We start from the raw sequence: 19,881 nt of genomic DNA, 5'->3' as shown, positions 1-19,881 counted from the left end.
GTTTGCAAACCAACACTTTCCTAGAAGCTGTCTGCTTCTGCGTCCTTTATAACTGTCCGGTCAAAGACCAGCTCCGCCAAGGGCCTGGTTGTATTTCCGGGGGTAGCTGCTCTTCAAGGCTTTCGGCATGGAGTTGGCTGTGCCTGAAGGGCAGCAGTGGTATAGGGACCCTGAGCTTGGACATGGGATTGGGGTGTGGACCAGCCTCAGCAGCACTAATAACGGCAATGATGACGGCAGCGTCAGGTCCCACAATGTTGCCTCATCCCACCTCCAGCGACCTTCCTACCTCCGGTGTTTCTACCCTGTGTGTCCTTCCCCCGCTACACACACACAATTCTCACCCACCCACGAGGCAGGTGATATTACATGAAAGAGAGAGATGGGAGCAGTGACTTGGAGTCATAGTTTATGACTTCTTGAAGTCACAGTTTTAAAAAGTAGTCATAGTTTTTAAAAATCAGTTATTTTAACTTATATTATCGTATCTCCTACTTTTGTGGGTTTGCATTGGTGATTTATAATCCAGTGGTTTCAACGCTTTTTCTCCAGCATTACTAGGAGATGCACTATGCGCCTCCATTACTGACAGGGGCTACTGCACTTGTGTTTCTCAGTTTTGAGCTGCATGGCAGGATCTTGTTAGAGACTGGGGAAAGTGAGGGAATATGCTATCTCAGGAAACCACTTTCCCATTCTTATACTCCCCATCCCAGAATCACTGGCCATAAAGAGTATGGAGGAAAGCTAGTTTAAGGGAATAAAAAGCCCTATTTACTTCTTCCTGACTATCACCCAATGAGCTCAAAGACCCCATATGGGACCATCAGAGAAACTTGTGGTCATTAAAAAAAATAATAAAAGCCTAAGTTTCTTAGAAACTTGTCAGCCAAGGAAGCCACCGGTTGAATGAATTCCATCCAACGGACTCCGCTAGAGTGCTGAGCTCTTGGGTTTCACAAGGATTTGTTTGAATTGTTAGTCACATGGCAGAAATTAGAAATTGAGATCTAAACTGGTGTTGGTCAGAATTTGTAAACGAAGTGAGTTGCTGAAATGGTTTGTATTTGAACAGTTTATCTGTGAGCTTATCTTTTGGAAACACACGACTCCGCCACGTAAACGGTCGCCTGAGCTGTTTGAGCTTAAACAGTCTTTCTGTATTTTAAGTTTTTGGTTTCTGTGTAGTTTATCTAGTTGACAAGATGTAATTGCTTCACGTTTCTATCTCTCAGTCACAATTTTTGTATCATACTTCAACCATGTCTATGGGACAGATCACATCCTTGTCTATACCTACATCACTGAGTTAAGTAAAGGGTCATGATGGAGGTCACTTGAGGAGTTTCACTTGCTGTTAGACCTTCTTGCTTCTATCAGCAAGATCATTTGATAAAAGAGCAGCTATGTGCCATACTTAGGATTTTTTATAAACAATATTTGACCACTGCAACAGTGACAAACACTGAGTTGATAGTCTAAGCCAGGAACCAAATGTATCCAATTTAAGCCAAGAAAATAATTTGAGGAGCCTTTTTTTTTTTTTGGCTGCGTTGGGTCTTCATTGCTGTGTGTGGGCTTTCTCTAGTCGTGGCGAGCGGGGGCTACTCTTCTTTGCAGTGCGTGAGGTTCTCATTGCAGTGGCTTCTCTTGTTGCAGGGCACGGGCTCTAGGCACACTGGCTTCAGTAGTTGAGGTGCATGGGCTCAGTAGTTGCGGCTCACAGGATTACTTGCTCTGCATGGGATCTTCCCAGACCAGGGATAGAACCCGTGTCCCCTACATTGGCAGGTGGATTCTTAACCACTGTGCCACCAGGGAAGTCCCAAGAGCCTTGTTTTTACCAAATTTTCTCATGCCGTTGTTTTCCAGATCTCTTAAAGCAAACTTAAAGATCATTGAAAAGACTATAAGGGTGGAAATGCAACATTCTTTCTCTAAAATTGAGAAGGCATTCATATGACCAGGATGGCTATTTTTTAACCCACTGCCAGTCCAATCTTGTGAATTTCTCAGGCAAGGAGATGTTTGGCCTTAGTGACACTGTCTGGTTCTCAGTCATTCTCTGATCCAGAGCATGTAGGGGTTTTTGCACCACTTTTTGGACCTTCTTTAAGGTGTGAAATAGGTATGCCTGAGGACAGAATAAAGCAGCCCAGAACTGTTCCTCACAGGTTAAGATTTCTGGTTTTAAATTGAGGCTCACATTTTTCTCTTTCTTGAATTAAGATGCCTAAAGACTGCTTTTTCTTAGAGGGGAAATCAATAGGCCAGATGGACCCAGAGCAATACCAGGGAATTTCCTGAGAGTAGGCATTAGTTTATTGAGATGGTGAGTACCTGTCCAATTTGTGGGCAGTAGTGAATAGGCTTTTTCTTTTGGTAGAACAAATCCAATATCAGTCATTTGGGGACACCCAATGACTCACTGTTGGCCAAAATACCCCGATGAGGTTGTCTGATTAGGTCCTACAGCTTTGAGACAAGACAACAAGTGTAGTTGAGTACCATTCAGTGAGATATACAGTAGAGATCAGAGGGTAGAGCCATGGTCAAGGAGACTGGCTTTTCCTTGTAGGATCTGTAAGAGAGAAACCCTCCACTTGCATAATAAGTCTCTTACCAAACTCAACTTGTGAGTTTTGTTGAAGTGCTGATTGCTATGAGAGATACCTATATTTCATTTTAATGGAGACAGAAAATTCCCATTCTTTGGGTGACATGATAGAGGGTCTTAGATTTTTGGCTATCTGGCTTGTTATAATATTTGCCATCTATAAAATCACACAGGAGTTAAGTTCTACCACCCAGAAATCAACTGATTCACTACAAGGGATTGGTACTATAGGAAACTGGGTGACATTCAAAGGAAAGTGGTTATAAAGCCAATGTTTGGTTGAATTATATGTTTAAGTCATGGAGTGACTAGGGTGCAAACCACAGCATTAAGAATAGGGGCCTAAATGGGTGCCATAGTTAGGAGGCAACAAATATCTACTCACTATCCAGAATCTTAAGGCAGCAGAGAAAGAAAAAATAACTAGGTAAAGAAATAACGAAACATGTGAAGACATGAATGACAGTGTTCTAGGCATTTGTGATCTAGTTCTAATGTCTAGGGTGGAAGGTCTACTTCACATTGACTTGAGGCCATAGGTTCCTCAGGTTGTTGGCGTCTGAAGGATCCTTAAGAATCTTTAGTTTGAGATCTCCAATTCAGATGGCTTTTCATTGGTGTAAGGTAGCGTTTTGTCTTCTTAACTGGGTGATGCGAATCTGGGGATCAACTCTTTGTAATGTGATCATAGTGTGGTGGTTGGCAGAACCTGGTAGGAGCCTTTTGATCAGGTTTGGGAGCTCCTTCCTCTGAGGTCCCTTCTAGAGGCCCAGGTCTCAGGTTTTAGGTCGTACTAGGAAGTGATTGGGAGGTGAGCAAAGGCTGCCTGAAGCTGACAAGTCTTATCATCAACAGACAACTCAAAAATAAACAAAATATGACCAAAATGTATCCAAAACCCTTTGAAGGCAAGAATTCTATCAAGTCCATTTGGAAATTCTCTGAGGGATGCTAAAGCCTGGGCTTTTGTCCATGTCCCATCTTTGCAGTTTCCCAGCATTGGGGGTAAAAGATGAGGCATGTGCTACAAACCTCCTTGGTAGCTTTAGTCAATTCCCCACCAACACTGACCAAGGACAGTAGTCAACCTCATGTAAAGACCTCCCAGGGTTCCTTTTAAGGTCTTCTGGCACCAAGAGCCTATGCTGAGGGCACTAGAGATCATTCTCTAACCATCTTCAGTGATTTCTTTCCTGAGATCTTTTTTCCAATTTCAGAGCCACTTTCTGACATTTGGTGTGTTGGTCACTTTGAGCTAGTCCAGATATTTGGCTCTGAGAAGCTATAAGGACCATGAGTTTAGTAAGGGCTACCTACTCGGTATGGTGTCCATCCAGAGCTTTTCTTTTGTGCTTCAGGTTGTTCTTTTATTGAGTATGTTTCTATCTTTCTAGTAGCCATTTCCATAGAAAACATCAGGGCTTTTAGGAGTTTCTTAATCTACTAGTGACCATTTTACATTTGACTTCCTGCAGAGATCATGAACCTTCACTGTTTCCAGAACATCCCCAAATCATACCAACCAACTCAAAGACATACACGTTTTCAACATATGTATGAACATATATTTTATCCACAGCCAATTGGCAAGCTCTAGTGATGTGACAAGTTTAAGTAGATTCTTCTGTCTTTTTTTTAAAATTAATTAATTAATTAATTTATTTATTTATGGCTGTGTTGGGTCTTCGTTTCTGTGCGAGGGCTTTCTCCAGTTGTGGCAAGCGGGGGCCGCTCTTCATTGCGGTGCGTGGGCCTCTCACTATCGCGGCCTCTATTGTGGCGGAGCACAGGCTCCAGACGCGCAGGCTCAGTAGTTGTGGCGCACGGGCTTAGTTGCTCCGCGGCATGTGGGACCTTCCCAGACCAGGGCACGAACCCGTGTCCCCTGCATCGGCAGGCGGACTACCAACCACTGCGCCACAAGGGAAGCCCGATTCTTCTGTCTTTTAAGTAGAGGGTCTCTTCTAAAGATTAGTTAAAATCTGTTATAGTACGTAGAGCCCGTGCGTTTCCTGTTTCAATTCCACAAACAATGTCAAATATGGACTTTCTATGGCAGTCTCCAACAATTCTGCTTGAGGGATAGATGGTTCCTGAACCATCAAAGCAGAGGTTAAGCATCAGAGTGTTCTCCTTATTAGATAAAGGACAAGTGTGTTTGGGGTCAAGAAAATACAATTGCAGATATAAATGGGTGAGGGAGAAAGTCATAAAATCTCATGTGAGGTGAGTGTGGTTGCTGAGAAACACTGACTATTTTCACTGAGCAGAAAGAATTGTATGGCATGAGGGACCATTATGTTAAAAGGAGATCCTGGGGGTGAGTCGGCGGGTCTCCCGATTCTTGGGCTGCTGCCGTTGCTGTCCTGAGGCACGGTGAATGAGCCTTTGCCACTGGATCCAGAAAAAGGCTGGCATAAGTTTTTGCCTCAAGTCCTCAGGATGCTGGGTAAAACCTGGAAGGCTTTGTGTGTGACTGAATGAATGGAGAGCCATTGTGGAAGTTGTTGGAAGGCTAGCATTAGGTCACAAAATGCCTTCTCATGTTTGGGTTCCTGTATCCGTTGCCCACGGCTTCCATAACAAATTACTCCAAACTTAGTAACTTGCACCAACAAAAATGTATTCTCCCGCAGTTTTAGAGGCCAGAAGTCTGAAGTCAAGACAGAAAACAATTAACAAAATGACTATAGTAAGTCCTTACCTCTCAATAATTAAATATAAATGAATTAAACCCTCCAATCAAAAGATAGTTGTGGCTGAATGGATAAAAATAGCACCCAACTATGTGCTGTCTACAAGAGACTCACTTTAGATTCCACACTGAATCTAAAGGCTGAAATACACCTTTCAGGTGTAGGCTGAAAGGGAAGAGATGGAAAAAGATACTTTATGCAAATGGTAACCAAAAGACAGTAGGAGTGGATGAACTTATATCAAACAAAAGAGGTTAAATAAAAAACTGTCTCTAGAGACAAAAAAGGTCAATATATAATGATAAAAGGCTCAATTCATCAGGAAGCTATAACAATTATAAGTATACATGCACCCAGTATCACAGCACATAAATATATTGATGAAACATTGATGAAGATGGTCTGGAAGTGAATTCCCTCTTCCTTAGGGGACCTCAGTCTATTTTATCTTAAGGCCTTGAGATGACTGGATGAGGCCCATCTACGTTACAAGGATAACCTACTTTATTCAAAGTGTACTGATTTAAATGTTAATCTCATTGAAAAAATACCTTCACAACATTCAGACTGGTGTTTGACCAGTCTAGGTACCGTGGCCCATGAAAGGTGACACAAAAAATAAGCAAGCATACCAAATAAGGTAATATTCATCATTTCCAGGGATTAGGAAATGAATATATCTTTGGAAGCCATTTTTATTTAAAAATTTAAAATTTTTAAATTAAAAAATTTTCATTGATTTATAACATTAAATAAGTTTCAAGTGTATGATAGTATTACGTCTGTATACTCTATAGTGTGCTCGCCAGCAAAATTTGAGTTTCCATCCATCACCATACAGTGATCCCCTTTATCCATTTCACCCTCCCCACTGCCCCTTCCCCTCTGGTAACCACTACTCTGATCTCTGTATCTGTTTGGTTTGGTTTGTTCATTTCTTTTATTTGTTTGTTTGCTTTTTATATTCCAGATATGAGTGAAATCTTTTAGTATTTGCCTTTCTCCATCTGACTTATTTCTCTTTGCATAACACCCTCAACGTCCATCCATGTTATCACAAATGGGAATATTCTCATCTGTTTTTATGGATGAGTAGTATTCCATTATGCGTTTGTGTGTGTTTCTGTGTGTGTGTGTATAACATCTTCTTTATCCATTCATCTGTTGATGGGCACTTAGTTTGTTTCCATATCTTGGCAATTTTAAATAATGCCATGAACACAGGGATGCATATAACTTTTTGAATTAGTGTTTTCGTATTCTTTGGATAAATACCTAGGAGTGGGATAGCTGGATCATACAGTAGTTCTATTCTTAATTTTTTTTTTTTTTTTTTGCGGTACGCAGGCCTCTCACTGTTGTGGCCTCTCCCGTTGCGGAGCACAGGCTCCGGACACGCAGGCTCAGCGGCCATGGCTCACGGGCCTAGCCACTCAGCGGCAGGTGGGATCTTCCCGGACCGGGGCACGAACCCATGTCCCCTGCATCGGCAGACGGACTCTCAACTATTGCGCCACCAGGGAAGCCCTATTCTTAAGTTTTTGAGGAATCTCCATACTATCTCCATAGTGGCTGCACCAATTTTCATTCCCTCCAGCAGTGTATGAGGGTTGCCTTTTCTCCACACCCTCAACAATCCTTGTGATTTAAGTGCGGGCAGCGAACCTAACCCTGTGGGATTCCCAGCGTGCTCCCAGGTGGGAGGGTTGTTTATGAAGGTCTTACTGTGTGCCAAGTCATTAATTGGAATGTTTTATTTAATGGTTACCTAATCCTTACAATTGCTAAAAGTGCCTGCATTCTGGTTTGTCCTAGGTCATAGACAATAAGTGGCATATGTAGTTAGGTGTTATTTTATGGAATTAAGAAAAAAATCTTTAAGATCCCCGTGTCCATTTCCAAACTAGTAGTTCAGATGTTATGGTGTTGATCTAGACATTGATAATCCTCTGTTGGCAGTTTAGAAAAATAAAATAACAAGAGGAAACTAACAGCCTAGTTGAAGGGAAACAGTTGTAAAGTAAACCTGACTCTTCAAATAAGGGTTCCACACTTGCCTTCAGGGGCTGTCACTTTTCACCTCCCCAAGCCTGAGAATCAGATGTGAAAAGTGACAAATAACATGACAGTAGAGGCCTCTGTACAACATGGAGTGCTTCTGTGAAGGGAGGGAATGTGGTGGACAGTCCCTGGGGCCTTGGGGAAGCCAGGCGTGGTGCGGGGCAGTACAGAGCTTCTCGTCACTGCCCTGGGTGGTGTTGGGCCCCTCTCACAGGGACTCGTGATAGAGGACACTTGTGCAATTCCAATGTGATTTCAACATTGTCACCTATATAGGGGCAATTAATCTTCACAGCAATCCTATGACTATTATCCCCATTTTACATTTGAGGGGATATAGTAGATGCAGTATTTTGATCAAGGTCATGCAGGAAGGCGGCAGAGCCAAGACTTTTTGGTTTCAGATGTTTGCCTTGAAAGATTTCAAACAGAAAAGTAGAACGAATAGTAGAGTGGACACCCATGTGTCCTCCAAAGTAGGTCCAACAATTATGAGTAATTGAACTGGTTCAGCCTTTAAGAGTCTGCATAAATGGACATTTATAAAGAACTATTTATTCATCTATTGACTTTTATTTATTATTTGTCATCCATTCCACTTTTCCTCCCCTGGGATCACAGAAGGAAACACAAACAGCTTCACAGAATTAGTAGCCATTTCCCAGTGAGGACTTGATAGGGATATTTTGATTCTTTTTTTCTTCTTCTTTTTCTTTTTTTTTTTTTTTTTTTTTTTTGCATGGGATATTCTTGACAGTGTAAGTGTCCTTTCCGTGAAATTGGGAAAGGAACGTAATCGGGCCCATGGGTGGAACTGTGAGTGAGCTCACCATTGCACAACTTTTTTCTCGGAAACAAACTGTCCGTGAGGCCCCTCAGCATCCGAGGGCAAAAGGGCCAAGTACACGGGGGTCTCTGCTCCTTCTTCTGGGCTTTTGGTGGCTGAGGGTCCTGCCATGTCAGTTCTCACCCACCCTGGGCAGCAGGCATTCAGGAGGATCTTGTCGCCTCCTCTCTGCTCACTCAGTTTCCTGGCTTGGATTCTGGAAAGGACCGTGACGCCGATTTTCGTCACCCCATATGCGGTCTCAGGCCAGCCCTCCTTCCTGTGCACCCCGTTCTTTGTGTCTTCCACAAACTTGTTCATGAGCCCCACCAGCTCCTCCTCCGTGATGGTCTCACTTCGAAACTTCTGCTGCAGCTCGGGGCTGCATTTTCTAAGAGAGCTGACACTCACAAAGCTAGACACATTCACCACTCTGCCTAAAACACAACACAAGTCATTACATAGAAAGGTGAACACAAGAACAAGGAATGCCAAATTTGGGGCAGGAGTTATGTCCTCCTGTCCTCTTGTGAGAGGACATTAGGGAAGGAAGAGAACGTAATTTTGGGAGGGGGTTACTCACTGGGTTTTATCTGTTTTATTATTATAAGTAACAATCTGTTATTTCTAATGTTTTTTAAAATTACACATAATTATTTGGAAAATTACAGGAATGAACTATTCCACTTAAACTCAAGAAAAAAGTAATGACAATGGGAAGAATTCTGTGAATCTACTACCCAGAACAACTTGTGAAAATTATTTTAAAAACTTAACTATTTAAAGTCTCTGGTAATGGTCCCGAGGGCATACAGCAAATGAAGAAACTTTTATTCCTGAATATCTCCAACAACTCAGGTAAGAACAGAGTCTGTTCTGTGGTATTTCAACCATGACCTGCTCCTTCCTTTCCCCCTTTCTGGCCATAACAATGGAAACTTCACTCTAGGATGGTGCATCTGAGAACACAAGACTATTGTATCTTCCCAAGATGGGTAGGACATCAGCATTTCTCATCCTGCTCCTCAGCTACCTGTTGCAGAGGTTCAGTTTCTGGCAAGTGCATTTAGGAGGTGAGAAATTCCTTCTTTGACCCAGCTCTCACTTGTGGGACAAAGGCTCTACCTTGGGCTGGACATCCTGAGAAGACTGGGGCCTAGGCTGCCCTTTCCCCAGCTTGTTTGTAAGGCAGAAGTATCACGCAGAGGGAGGCAAGCTGAGAAGACCAGAGACCACTGCTGCTCTGCCCTCCTAGCTCCTAAAGCATGAGTGTCACAAAGAGAAACGTCATCATCCCTGCCTGTATCTTCAGACCTGTGGCTTAGAGATTTTGCACAAGAGGGGGAAAGAGTCAGGACATAAAAACCGAGACGTCTGACACTCTCCCAAAAGGATGTGATTTCATTTGAAACCGAGTGTGGGGGAAGTTCGACCCTAAGGGCACTCTCAAAAACAATGGAAGTTGTGCTGAAAAGCAATTCGAAGATTGGTAGCTTTGTTAGAAATGTAAACTAAATCATGTAAGTCAGCAAGTTTGCCAGAGAAAACTAGAGAAGATAAGGATAAGAGCCCTTCTCGGTTCAGAACAGAGCACCAAAACTACCCTTTCAAAAGAGCCTGAATTTAATTGGATGGAGATCCATCTGTGAAGCAATTTATGCTGTGCCTTGTTAAAAACAGTGGAGTAAATAATCAGCCAGCAAGTAGTGGACCTTAACAGCTGGGTGCGGTCCAGGAAAAAGACAGCAAAAGAGAGTTCTGCTAAACCCACAGTAATCCCAGTGTGACTGTGCGTCTCAGCTAGGCTGTACTTTCTGAGATGAAACATCAGAAACTTCACACTGCAAGGGGAGGAGGGCGGAGACTCAACTTCAAAAAATAAGGTGGCCAGTCACTGAACAAATAAGCAAATAACAACCACAATCCCGTGGGAGGTAGGGTCTAATAGCAAGAGTAGCTATAAAATTCTGCAATGTCCCGTTTCCAGCCAAAAATTACCAGGCATGGACAAAAATGTTAAACCCTTTTTTTCCATGGGGAAAAATGTGGCAACAGAAATGGCATGTCATGCTGCCATAGTCAGTTAGCTTTGATGTCTATCCCACTAAAGGTTTGGAAGTTCAGAAAATATCAACAAATCAATCAGTAGATGGCATTAGGACTCCCATTCAATGATTCTCTGAAATACATAAACTGATTTAGAGAAATTGCCATATTAATCTTCCGGGCATTCTTCTAAGATGGACACGTTTTTGAAACGGGTCAATTATTCCATGTCCTGCTTCTAATCTAGAACATGTAAAGAGTAAGAAGTAACTAGTAAATTAATAGAAATGACATTGTCCTTAAGATAGAATAGAACCAATTTGTCAAAATGTTGCAGTAAGCACCATTCAGAGATGCTATATTTAGGATAATTTATTTCGCTCTCAAAAACATGACCAAGCCTCTCTCACAACAAAAATAACACATATTTCATGAATTAAAAATGCAAAATATAGAAAGGCATAAAGAAAGAAAAGAAGCCTGCAGGAGCGGAAGTCAGAATGGTTAACTGGTAAACGGGAAAGGCTATCAATAAAAGGGCCTTGACGTTATTTTTTTCAAGGGTCTTCAACCTGGACAGTAGACAGAGAAATACTGTTAACTTCTTCTAGGTTGGTTATAATCAGTAATCAAATGACAACCTTTTTTATTCTGTGTTAACTAGTCTACCTCAGGAAGTCTAGAATCAGCGGTGAAAATACTAACCCGTATTAGGGAAGCTTGACCAGGAGATCCAAAGTTCTCTTGAGGTAATAAACTCCTGGATGTGGCTGCTTCATCTTCCCAGTGTGTTCCATGCCAGCCCCTCCCACTGACTGGATCCCCAGGGATTAGAGCCAGCCACCTGGAGCCCTCTCCCGCCAACTAGGGGAGACTGTAGACTCAGAAGAGAATCACACTCGATTAAGTCATGATAACATGAACTGCTGTAGCTTTTCCCCAACAAAACAAGAATTCTCCTATTTCAAAAGGCAAGTACACCTTGCTGCACTCATACTGGGAATATAGCATGTATTTAAAATTCCATTTACTCCAGCTTTCGTGAGGCAAGACCAACTGTTAAACAGAGGCTGCCTTAGCACATCTGGAGGGTACTCATTCCTCCTTCTGGACAGAGCCCAGACACAGCAAGAAACAGCCCAGTTAAGTAAGAAAAGTGGTGGGCCAGAAGTCATCAGCACGGGGTCCAGGGAATACAGCATATGCAGCTGACACCGGGAACCCCACTGCAGCCCTCAAGCGCTGGGACGAGTGGAGGAATTAGGTGACACTCTAAAGAGCTGACTTTTTAGGTCCTAGTGAACCAATTCTTAGAAGAACTTTCCAGGAGGACAGGATGGGGAAACAGGGCAGAAGCTGAGTGTAAATTGTAAATGCACGTACTAAATCTCCAGCCACGCCTCTTAATCTTTCTAAAAGTATCTGCTTGTCTTATTCGGTATGTTTAATGGGTGGTGGTTCCCCTCCTGGCCCATTACTTCGGGGGTAAGTATTATAGTAGTTTAACCCAAAGGAATGAGAGTTTGTTTTGTTTGAAACATGGAGCAGATCGAAGGGCAGTTAAAGTGGACCCGGAGTTCGGCAGGTCGGATTACGGAGATCCCTACAAGTCAGGCTAAGGGCCTGGACTTCACTCCTGAAGGAGTTTTGGGAGGGGGAGTGAGCATGCAGAGTACAGAGAATGCCCAGAAAGCAAAGGACTCAAGAAGAGGGGAGAGGGCTTCCCTGGTGGCGCAGTGGTTGAGAGTCCACCTGCCGATGCAGGGGACGTGGGTTCGTGCCCCGGTCCGGGAAGATCCGGGAAGATCCCACATGCCGCGGAGCGGCTGGGCCCGTGAGCCATGGCCGCTGAGCCTGCGCGTCCGGAGCCTGTGCTCCGCAACGGGAGAGGCCACAGCAGTGAGAGGCCCGCGTACCGCAAAAAAAAAAAAAAAAAAAAAAGCGGGGAGAGTCCCTTAGGAGAGTTTACAATTGTCTAGAAATGACAGCTGAGGGCCTGTTTGTAGAGCTGGGCTGGGGGTGAAGGCATGGGAAGAAAATCAGTAGGGCAACTCTTCGGATCTGGTAAATGGCAATAAGCGGGCAGGCGTGGTGACCTCCAGGATCCTGGTGGGTGGATGATGGGATCAGTGACCAAGATGATTTGGGGAAAGGACGAGTCTTTGGAAATATTTGTTTTAGATGGGGGGATTCGGGAGGAAGGATGGGAATCAGGTTAAGATGGAGAGGCAAGAAGACAAAATGTGTGCCTGGAGCTCTGGGAATGTTCTAGGCAGGTGACAGATTTGAGTGAGGCCTAATGAACTGGTGGGAGTAGAGACTCCCCTAGCCTGAGTAAGATCACTCTGAGAGGGGGTCAGAGGAGAGAAGGCCTGAGATGGACTCCTAAGGGAACGCCGCCTGTGAGGGGCACGGAGCAAGTCAAGAGCCTCTCAGAGGACACCTTTGAGCTAAGATGGGAAAAAGAAAGAGCCAGATGTGCAAAGAGCAGCTGGACAGACAGCACCAATGACCTGGGCAGTGTGTAGAGGAACCTGAGGCCTCAGGGCACCTGGCCGGATGGCGACACAGATGGAGGCCAGTGTAGCTGAGCAGGAGAGGTAGCGGGGGGCCTGTACATGAGACCAGAGGCAGGCAGGGCCCAGATCTTGCTAGAAACACTGCAGTTTGGGCTGTTCATCAGACTCACCTTGGGGTTTTATTAGAGGCAGGAGCTCTGTGCACACATCTTGGGTGCCAAAGAAGTTTGTTTTCATAGTCACTTCTGCTTGAATATGAAACGGTGTGGAATCAACAGCTTTTAGGAGAAAAGAGAAGTTGAGTGAATAAATAGTAGCCATCAAGGAACATTCTATAGGAAGATATAAAGAAAATAGTGCATGTGAAATCTGTTGAATTTTGTGTAAAAGTGGTGTCTAGTTAGTAGTATTGTGCCAGTGTGCATTTCGGGATTTGATAATGCCCTACGGTTTTGTAAGATGGCACCACTGCGGAGGGGGGGCTGCCCAAAGGGCGCACACACACGGGATCTCTGTGCCTCAGTTTTTGCAATTTTCTTGTTTATTTCAAAATGCATTAAAAATTAACCCAACTGCCCCAAAGTCCAATCAGAAAGAGGCTGTGGGGCAATCTAGAAAAGGTCCCCAGGATTCGAGCCAAAGAAGCAAAGTTCCCTATGGCTAGAAAGCATCCAATTCCCTGCAGACTCCGCTCTCGCTGCACCCCTCCCCCCTTCCCTTCTCGTTCCCTAGGGAGTCATTCTGGACCCCACAGGCGGGAGAAGCCCCACCGCAGCGATTCCCCGACAGATACGGCCCATCCCGGATGCAGAAGCTCGGCAGTGAACGCCTCGCCTGGGACCACCCAGCCCCTTACTCTTGAAGGCGATGCCCGCGTTGTTGACCAGCACGTCGAGCCCCCCGTACTCCTTGCGCAGGAAGTCGCGCAGGGCGCGGATGCTCTGCAGGTCGTCGATGTCCAGCTGGTGGAAGCGCGGGCTCAGGCCCTCGGCCTGCAGCTGCTGCACGGCCGCCTGACCCCGTGCTGTGTCCCGGGCCGTGAGCACCACCTCCCCCGGGAACTGCCGGCAGAGGTCACGCACGATGGCGAAGCCGATGCCCTTGTTGGCCCCGGTGACCAGAGCCACGCGGGCGCAGGACGACATGGCCGGGTGCTGGGCGTGCGGTGCCCTTGGGTGGAGAGCCGAACCCGTTGTGCTTTCCCAACGGCGCGGCGCGTCAGAGTCTCTGCGCGGAAGCTGGAGCTTGCAGAGCGCGCACCTGAAGGTCCCACGCCCGGAGCGGCCAGGCTGAGCGCGCAAGCGCAGGCGCAGGCTCCGCCCCTTCAGGGCTGGGCTCGCCGGCGCTCTCCCAGCGGTGCAGGGAACCTAGCGAAGGGTCATCAGGCAAGTTTGCAGGACAGTCCTGCTGAAAAGTCGCTGCTGGCGACTGCCTGCCTGGCATCAGAGAATCGTTCTGATTAGCTGTGTTGACTATGTTTAAACTGAACCCTATCCTCTGTTCTCCTCCTTTTCACCCAGATGTTCAACTCTTCGCGGTTGCGCTTGAAGAAATGGGTCTTTGTACAGACATTGTTTTTCCTGGAGTTTGAAAAATATTGCTCGAACCGAAGTCTTTGTAACCAAGAGTCGTGGAATAAGTTGGGAGAACACTGTAGGGATCAAGTGTGTGTTGCTTTCTCCCGTAAGTATGTGAAAGCCAAGCTACTGCCCTATGCTTGGATGATTCTCACGTGTTGGTGGGGAGTGTTTAGTGAATCGGCATAGGGTTACCTCACTAGATACTTCCAGGGTTGTCAGGTTACCTGTATGCAGGTCCTGAAGTGTACCGGTGCAAAGGGGCTTTGCAGCCCTTTCTCACACTCAAAATAACTCATCAGGATGCGTCTTCTTATCTCCATTTTCAAGGGAGGAAATGGATCCTCAGAAAATTCATAAATTAGCTCAGTGGTGGGAAATTAATTTTCTTCCTTACTATTTACCACTTAAAACAGAGGAATTAGGGGGTCTCTAAGATCATTTTCATTTCTGTGCTGTCTCTTGTCGACTGAAAGAAAATGCACAACCTAGGGGACTTAAGCCTGGGATATAGCCTCTCAGATAGCTGAGGGAGGAGCCAGGATATGTAGGAGTTTTTGCAAAAACAAAACAAAACAAAACATAAAAACAACGCAGGTAGTCGGAACATCAATTACTGCTAATTAAAGAAAACCAGACATCTCAAGTTAATGAATTTAGCACTTTTCAATGTATGGGAAGATGCAAGAGTCTGGGCTTATTGAAATTACTCCTTTGATGTGCACCTGAACCATCGAGAGCCAGTATCCTGTTTTTCTCCATCCTGAATTCCCTTCAGTGTGCACCAGTGCAGTCCCTGCCGTGGCTGATGGCTTGATCCTTTGTTTACTGAAATGGCAGGCAACATTCTTTGTCCACACTCTAATGGTATCCACAAGCTACTAGTGGCTATTTAAATGTAATTTTAATCAAAATAATACAATTAAAATTAGTTCTTTAGTTGCTTTAGCTGCATTTCAAGTGCTGAATAGTCACGTGTTAGTGACTGATGTGTCGGACATTCAGATATTTCTTTCCATCAGTGCAGAAAGTTCTCTTGAACAGCTATATTTTAGATAGTCTCCAATTATGTTGCAATTTCAAGGGATTTTTTCCAATCAGTTGCAAAAAACAAAACTAATAACCAGGGAAAGACCTCTGCTTTTCTTTTTTTGACAAAGTTTTATTGAGATGATTGTAGAGTCATGTGCAGTAGTAAGAAATAATACAGAAATTCCTTATACTTTACCCAGTTTTCCTCAATGGTAATTTTTTTGCAAAGCTATAGCACAATGTCACAATCAGGATATCGACATCAAAATAATCCACCAAACATAATCAGATTTCCTCAGTTTTACTTATTTGTGTGTGTGTGTGTGTGTGTGCGTGTGTGCGTGTGTCTGGATCTATATAATCTTATCACATGTGGAGATTTTATTAAGAAGATATAAAACATTTCCATCAGCACAATGATGTCTCCTGTTGTCCATTCATAACCAAACCAACTCTCTTGCCCCTCACCCCCCAATCCTATCTCCTGACAACCACTGATTTTTTTTTCCATTTCTAAAATTTTATTGTTTCAAAAATGCTACATAGTTGTTGTGGTACAGTATGTAACCTTTTGGGATTGTTCTTTTTCCACTCAGGATAATTAAGAGCTTTGTTTTGGATTTCTCTCCCTTATCCAAGTGTATGGTTGTTCTGTCACGTGCTCTCCTCTTTCCACACCAGTAGCTACTTTCTTCTATAGCTGGGGTGAGCCAGTGTCAGAAGGAAGTGGGATGGGTTAAATTCATTAAGAGAGTCACTCAGCGATAGCACATGGTACTCAGGGAACTTTAGGCACGGTGAGGGGCCTGCTGTTTCAAAAGACAAATTCTAAGAGGGCTGTAAATCATGATTTTCAGCCTGATTTGTTTATAATTTTAGCATTGGTACCAACACAAGGATTGATAGGTTGATGGGGCAGGAGGCTCCAGAAAATACAGTATAATGTAGTAATAAAAATTAAGCATATTATTGTCGACTAAAAAAAAATTAAAAGCACAACGTGAGAGTTGTAAGTTAAGTTTTATTTGAGGCAAAATGAGGACTATAGTCTGGGAGACAGCCTCTCAGATAGCTCTGAGGGACTGCTCTGAATAGGTAAGCGGGGAGGTCAGTACAGATGTGACTTTAGTGAAGGGGGGTACGTGCAATCAAGCACACATTTTGGCAAAAGTTTACTGTTATTTACAAGGAGGTGGCTGCTAGTCACGAGGGGCAGACGTCTCCATTAAAGATTTTACTGCCTTTCTAGATGTGAGAAGATGCAAGAAATTGGGCTCAAAAATCTTCTGAAGATATCTAACTATCTGGAGGCCTGTTCTGTCAGTTTTTCGCAGAGCACAGAGTCCCTCATTCCTGATCTCTGCCCTGAACTCCTTCCAGGCAGTGGCTGCACCAACTCCTTCCCTAAACGGTGTGTTGAAGGTCAGTGACTGCAGTGGCTAGTGACTTCATTCTTATAGAACCAGGTAGCAAGCGAAAATTTTTAGTTGGCAGGGTACCCTCATGGTCATAAGTTCGACCATGGTTTGGGAGACTTTTTTTTTTTTTTTTTAATTTAAATTTTATTTTTGGCTGCGCTGGGTCTTAGTTGTGGGATCTTCGTTGTAGCATGCGGGATCTTTCATCGCGGTGCATGGGCTCTTCACTGCGGCGCGCGGGCTTCTCTCTAGTTGTGGCGTGCAGGTTTTCTCTTTCTAGTTGAGACATGCAGGCTTAGTAGTTGTGGTGTGCTGGCTTAGTTGCCCCGCGGCATGCGGGCTCTTAGGATCCCACAGGGATTGAACCCGAGTCCCCTGCATTGGAAGGTGGACTTTTAACCACTGGACCACGAGAGAAGTCCCTGGGAGACATTAAATGACCATTTTGTCCCACAGTGTTAGGGACGCTCACCCCTAGGTCAGGTGAGGGTTTGTTGATAGGCCACTCAATGTACTATTACTGGACTAGGTTCTATTAACAGTAGTCAAAAGTCTCTGGACCATCTCTCTTACTACTCTGTTATGATCCAGGAAGAGACTCCCCCTGGTTGCTTCCTCTCATATTTAGAGTTACACTATTACAATCATTGATCTATATAGAACTGTCTATCTGGTCAACTGCTTTAAATCGTCTGTCATCATTTTATTAAAGGCTTTGCCACACATTTGGTAATGCAAGAAACAACAATTTTGTAAAACATGCAAAATACAAGTAATATAGTTGGTAGTATTAGTAAGGTCATAGTAAGAATTTAAGCCAAGAACTTCCATTACGTGTGTCTCAGTATCTCTGGTCGTGTTCCATATCAATCCTTACCTTTAAGGGAGATGATATATTGGCATTGTTCATAAGGCACCCAGCCCAAGTTTCTAGTGTTACGAGGCTGGTTATCCTTAGTATGCTTTTATTGTTTCTAACATAAAGGAGGCTTTAAACTTAAATGACCATAGCCTGGTGTTAACCACATAAATCCATCCTGTAACTGAGGGGGTTATGGTTTTCCACTGTGATTCAGTTGGTTGTTCTGACTGAGCTTGAGTGACCCTAAAAGAAAAATTCATATTTATGGCCAGGGTCAGAGCAGGTATTATTAACTGGCCAAGTGAGGGAGTCCCCTCTAGTAATATCAATTGTGGCCTAAGGGCCTTCCAATTAGAGCCCTGGAGTGGAGAAATGCACCAAGGTAACCCAGAAGTACTGGATACAGGTAAGTGACCACAAACCTAACAATTGGATTAACTTTAACTCTGCATAAGTTTGTGAAATACAGTGCTGTTTTCCACAGTGGCTGCACCAACTTACCTTCGCTAAAGTGGTAAGGACAGATTTTAATCAGTATTATAATGTAGTAGGGAAGAGTGTCCAGCATGAACTGAACTCAACTTGGATTTGTACAGAGGTGACTGGATGTTTTAAAGAGAAGTTGAGGGAGTAGGCAGGGGGAATGGAGGGGCTTGGGTAGAGTCAGGGGAAAATTATAAAGGCCTGGTGAGCGTAAATGCCCATCAGGGCTATAAAGAGACTGCGAGACAGAGGTCCTGTCCTATCTGATAATTACATTTTGAAGGAATGGCTTTCAGGTCCTTGAGAAAGACTCAGGTCCTGAGTTGTAGGAGATACATATATATTGCAAATGGACAGAGGAAGAATTCACAAATTTCAAGTCCTTTTTTAGTAATAACTGCTCTAAGAACCGTAGTAAAGGACCTCTTGTCAGGTGTTGGCTAGAACAAATAGTAAATTCTTCTGGCAGCCTGGAGCTCATTAAGGGGGAACTAAGGTCATCCTAGTGATACAGCCTTGAGCTATTAGAAACTATGTTACTGTTTAAGTCTTTTAGTGGGGGTTGGTGGGGGAGTGGATGAAATCATTAGTGCTGAGTCAGTAGGTTTTATAGGCCCAGGCTGAGGCCTAACTGAAAAGAGGGCTTGGAAGAGACTGGCTAGAGCTTGGTCAAGAAGAGACTCTTTGTCAATTCCCCTCTAGAAAATGGGAGTATACATGATTTTTCTCCCTCATAAAAGGAAAGTACCTGTTTTATCTACCCCTTTTCTTCTGTCTTGAATGCATTTGTAATGAGAATGTGATGCCTGGAGCTGCAGCAACTATCTTGAGATCATAAGGAAACAAACTAAGAGGCTAGCCAACTCCCTAAGGATGGTACTGTGGAAAATTAGGAAGAGCTTTGATTTTTAATGACATCACTGACTCATGGGTCCAAATCCAGAACCATCTATTTCCAGCCTCCCTTTGCTTTTCAATAAACTTTAAATTTTAGAATGGATTTACTGAAAAGTTGCAAATGCAGTACAGAAAATTCCCATATACTCCACATCAAATTTCCCCTATTATTAACATCTGACTGTTGAAACTGAGTGGGACACTGAGGCACTCTCACGTACAAAAGCTCCTCCATGTCCCCTGTTTCTTGTTTGTAGTAAAAGGTTTTAGTCTCCTAGATCTTCCTTGGGTTTCAAAGAGCAGGCACATGCAGTTACTAATTAGGGAAGTGAGGGAATGCAGAAACAAAAGAAAAGCAGTTAAATGAGAAAACTAATGACAATAGTTCAGTGATAAAACAGAGTCCTAGTTCTCCCCAAGGTATGTATGTAACAACTTGATGGATATCTTTGAATTGTTCTTTGGGAACTAAGACCCCATCCCCACCCACAGAGGTGGAGGATGGTGACTACATGCTGAGCACAAGCTCCAGATCCCAGACTGGTTGGAGCCACAAAGTTGATGATTGAGATTCTGAAACACCACCCTGTTACCTCACCAGCAAACAAGCGGAAGAAAGTCATGAACTCTGCAGCCCTCACCATCAAATGTTGCCTTTAAAAACGCTCTCCTGGGGGCTTCCCTGGTGGCGCAGTGGTTGCGCGTCCACCTGCCGATGCAGGGGAACTGGGCTCGCGCCCCAGTCTGGGAGGATCCCACATGCGCGGAGCGGCTGGGCCCGTGAGCCATGGCCGCTGAGCCTGCGCGTCCGGAGCCTGTGCTCCGCAACGGGAGAGGCCACAACAGA

General features: G+C 44.2%; 1 protein-coding gene and 1 long non-coding RNA gene across 3 annotated transcripts in view; both read right to left on the bottom strand.

Moving 5' to 3' along the window:
* Nucleotides 1-8,115: 8,115 nt before the first annotated feature.
* Nucleotides 8,116-14,047, bottom strand: LOC102979665 (carbonyl reductase [NADPH] 1). The gene is made up of 3 exons (XM_007125371.4): nt 13,622-14,047; nt 12,936-13,043; nt 8,116-8,637 (listed from the first exon to the last, which is right to left on the bottom strand). The coding sequence occupies exons 1-3, from the start codon at nt 13,908-13,910 to the stop codon at nt 8,201-8,203; spliced, it is 834 nt and encodes a 277-aa protein (XP_007125433.3). The 5' UTR covers nt 13,911-14,047; the 3' UTR covers nt 8,116-8,200.
* Nucleotides 14,048-16,789: 2,742 nt separating this feature from the next.
* LOC129392310 (uncharacterized) overlaps nt 16,790-19,881 on the bottom strand; it is a 5,342-nt gene continuing 2,250 nt past the window's right edge. For both annotated transcript variants that reach the window (XR_008618008.1, XR_008618009.1), the window contains exon 3: nt 16,790-17,167. This is a non-coding gene — a long non-coding RNA (uncharacterized lncRNA). The remainder of the gene's footprint in view (nt 17,168-19,881) is intronic.

The sequence above is a fragment of the Physeter macrocephalus genome, chromosome 8 (assembly GCF_002837175.3).
Source record: "Physeter macrocephalus isolate SW-GA chromosome 8, ASM283717v5, whole genome shotgun sequence".
NCBI classification, from domain to species: domain Eukaryota; kingdom Metazoa; phylum Chordata; class Mammalia; order Artiodactyla; family Physeteridae; genus Physeter; species Physeter macrocephalus.
The sequence above is the reverse complement of the archived record's forward strand: the minus strand, read 5'-3'. Positions and strand labels throughout refer to the sequence as shown.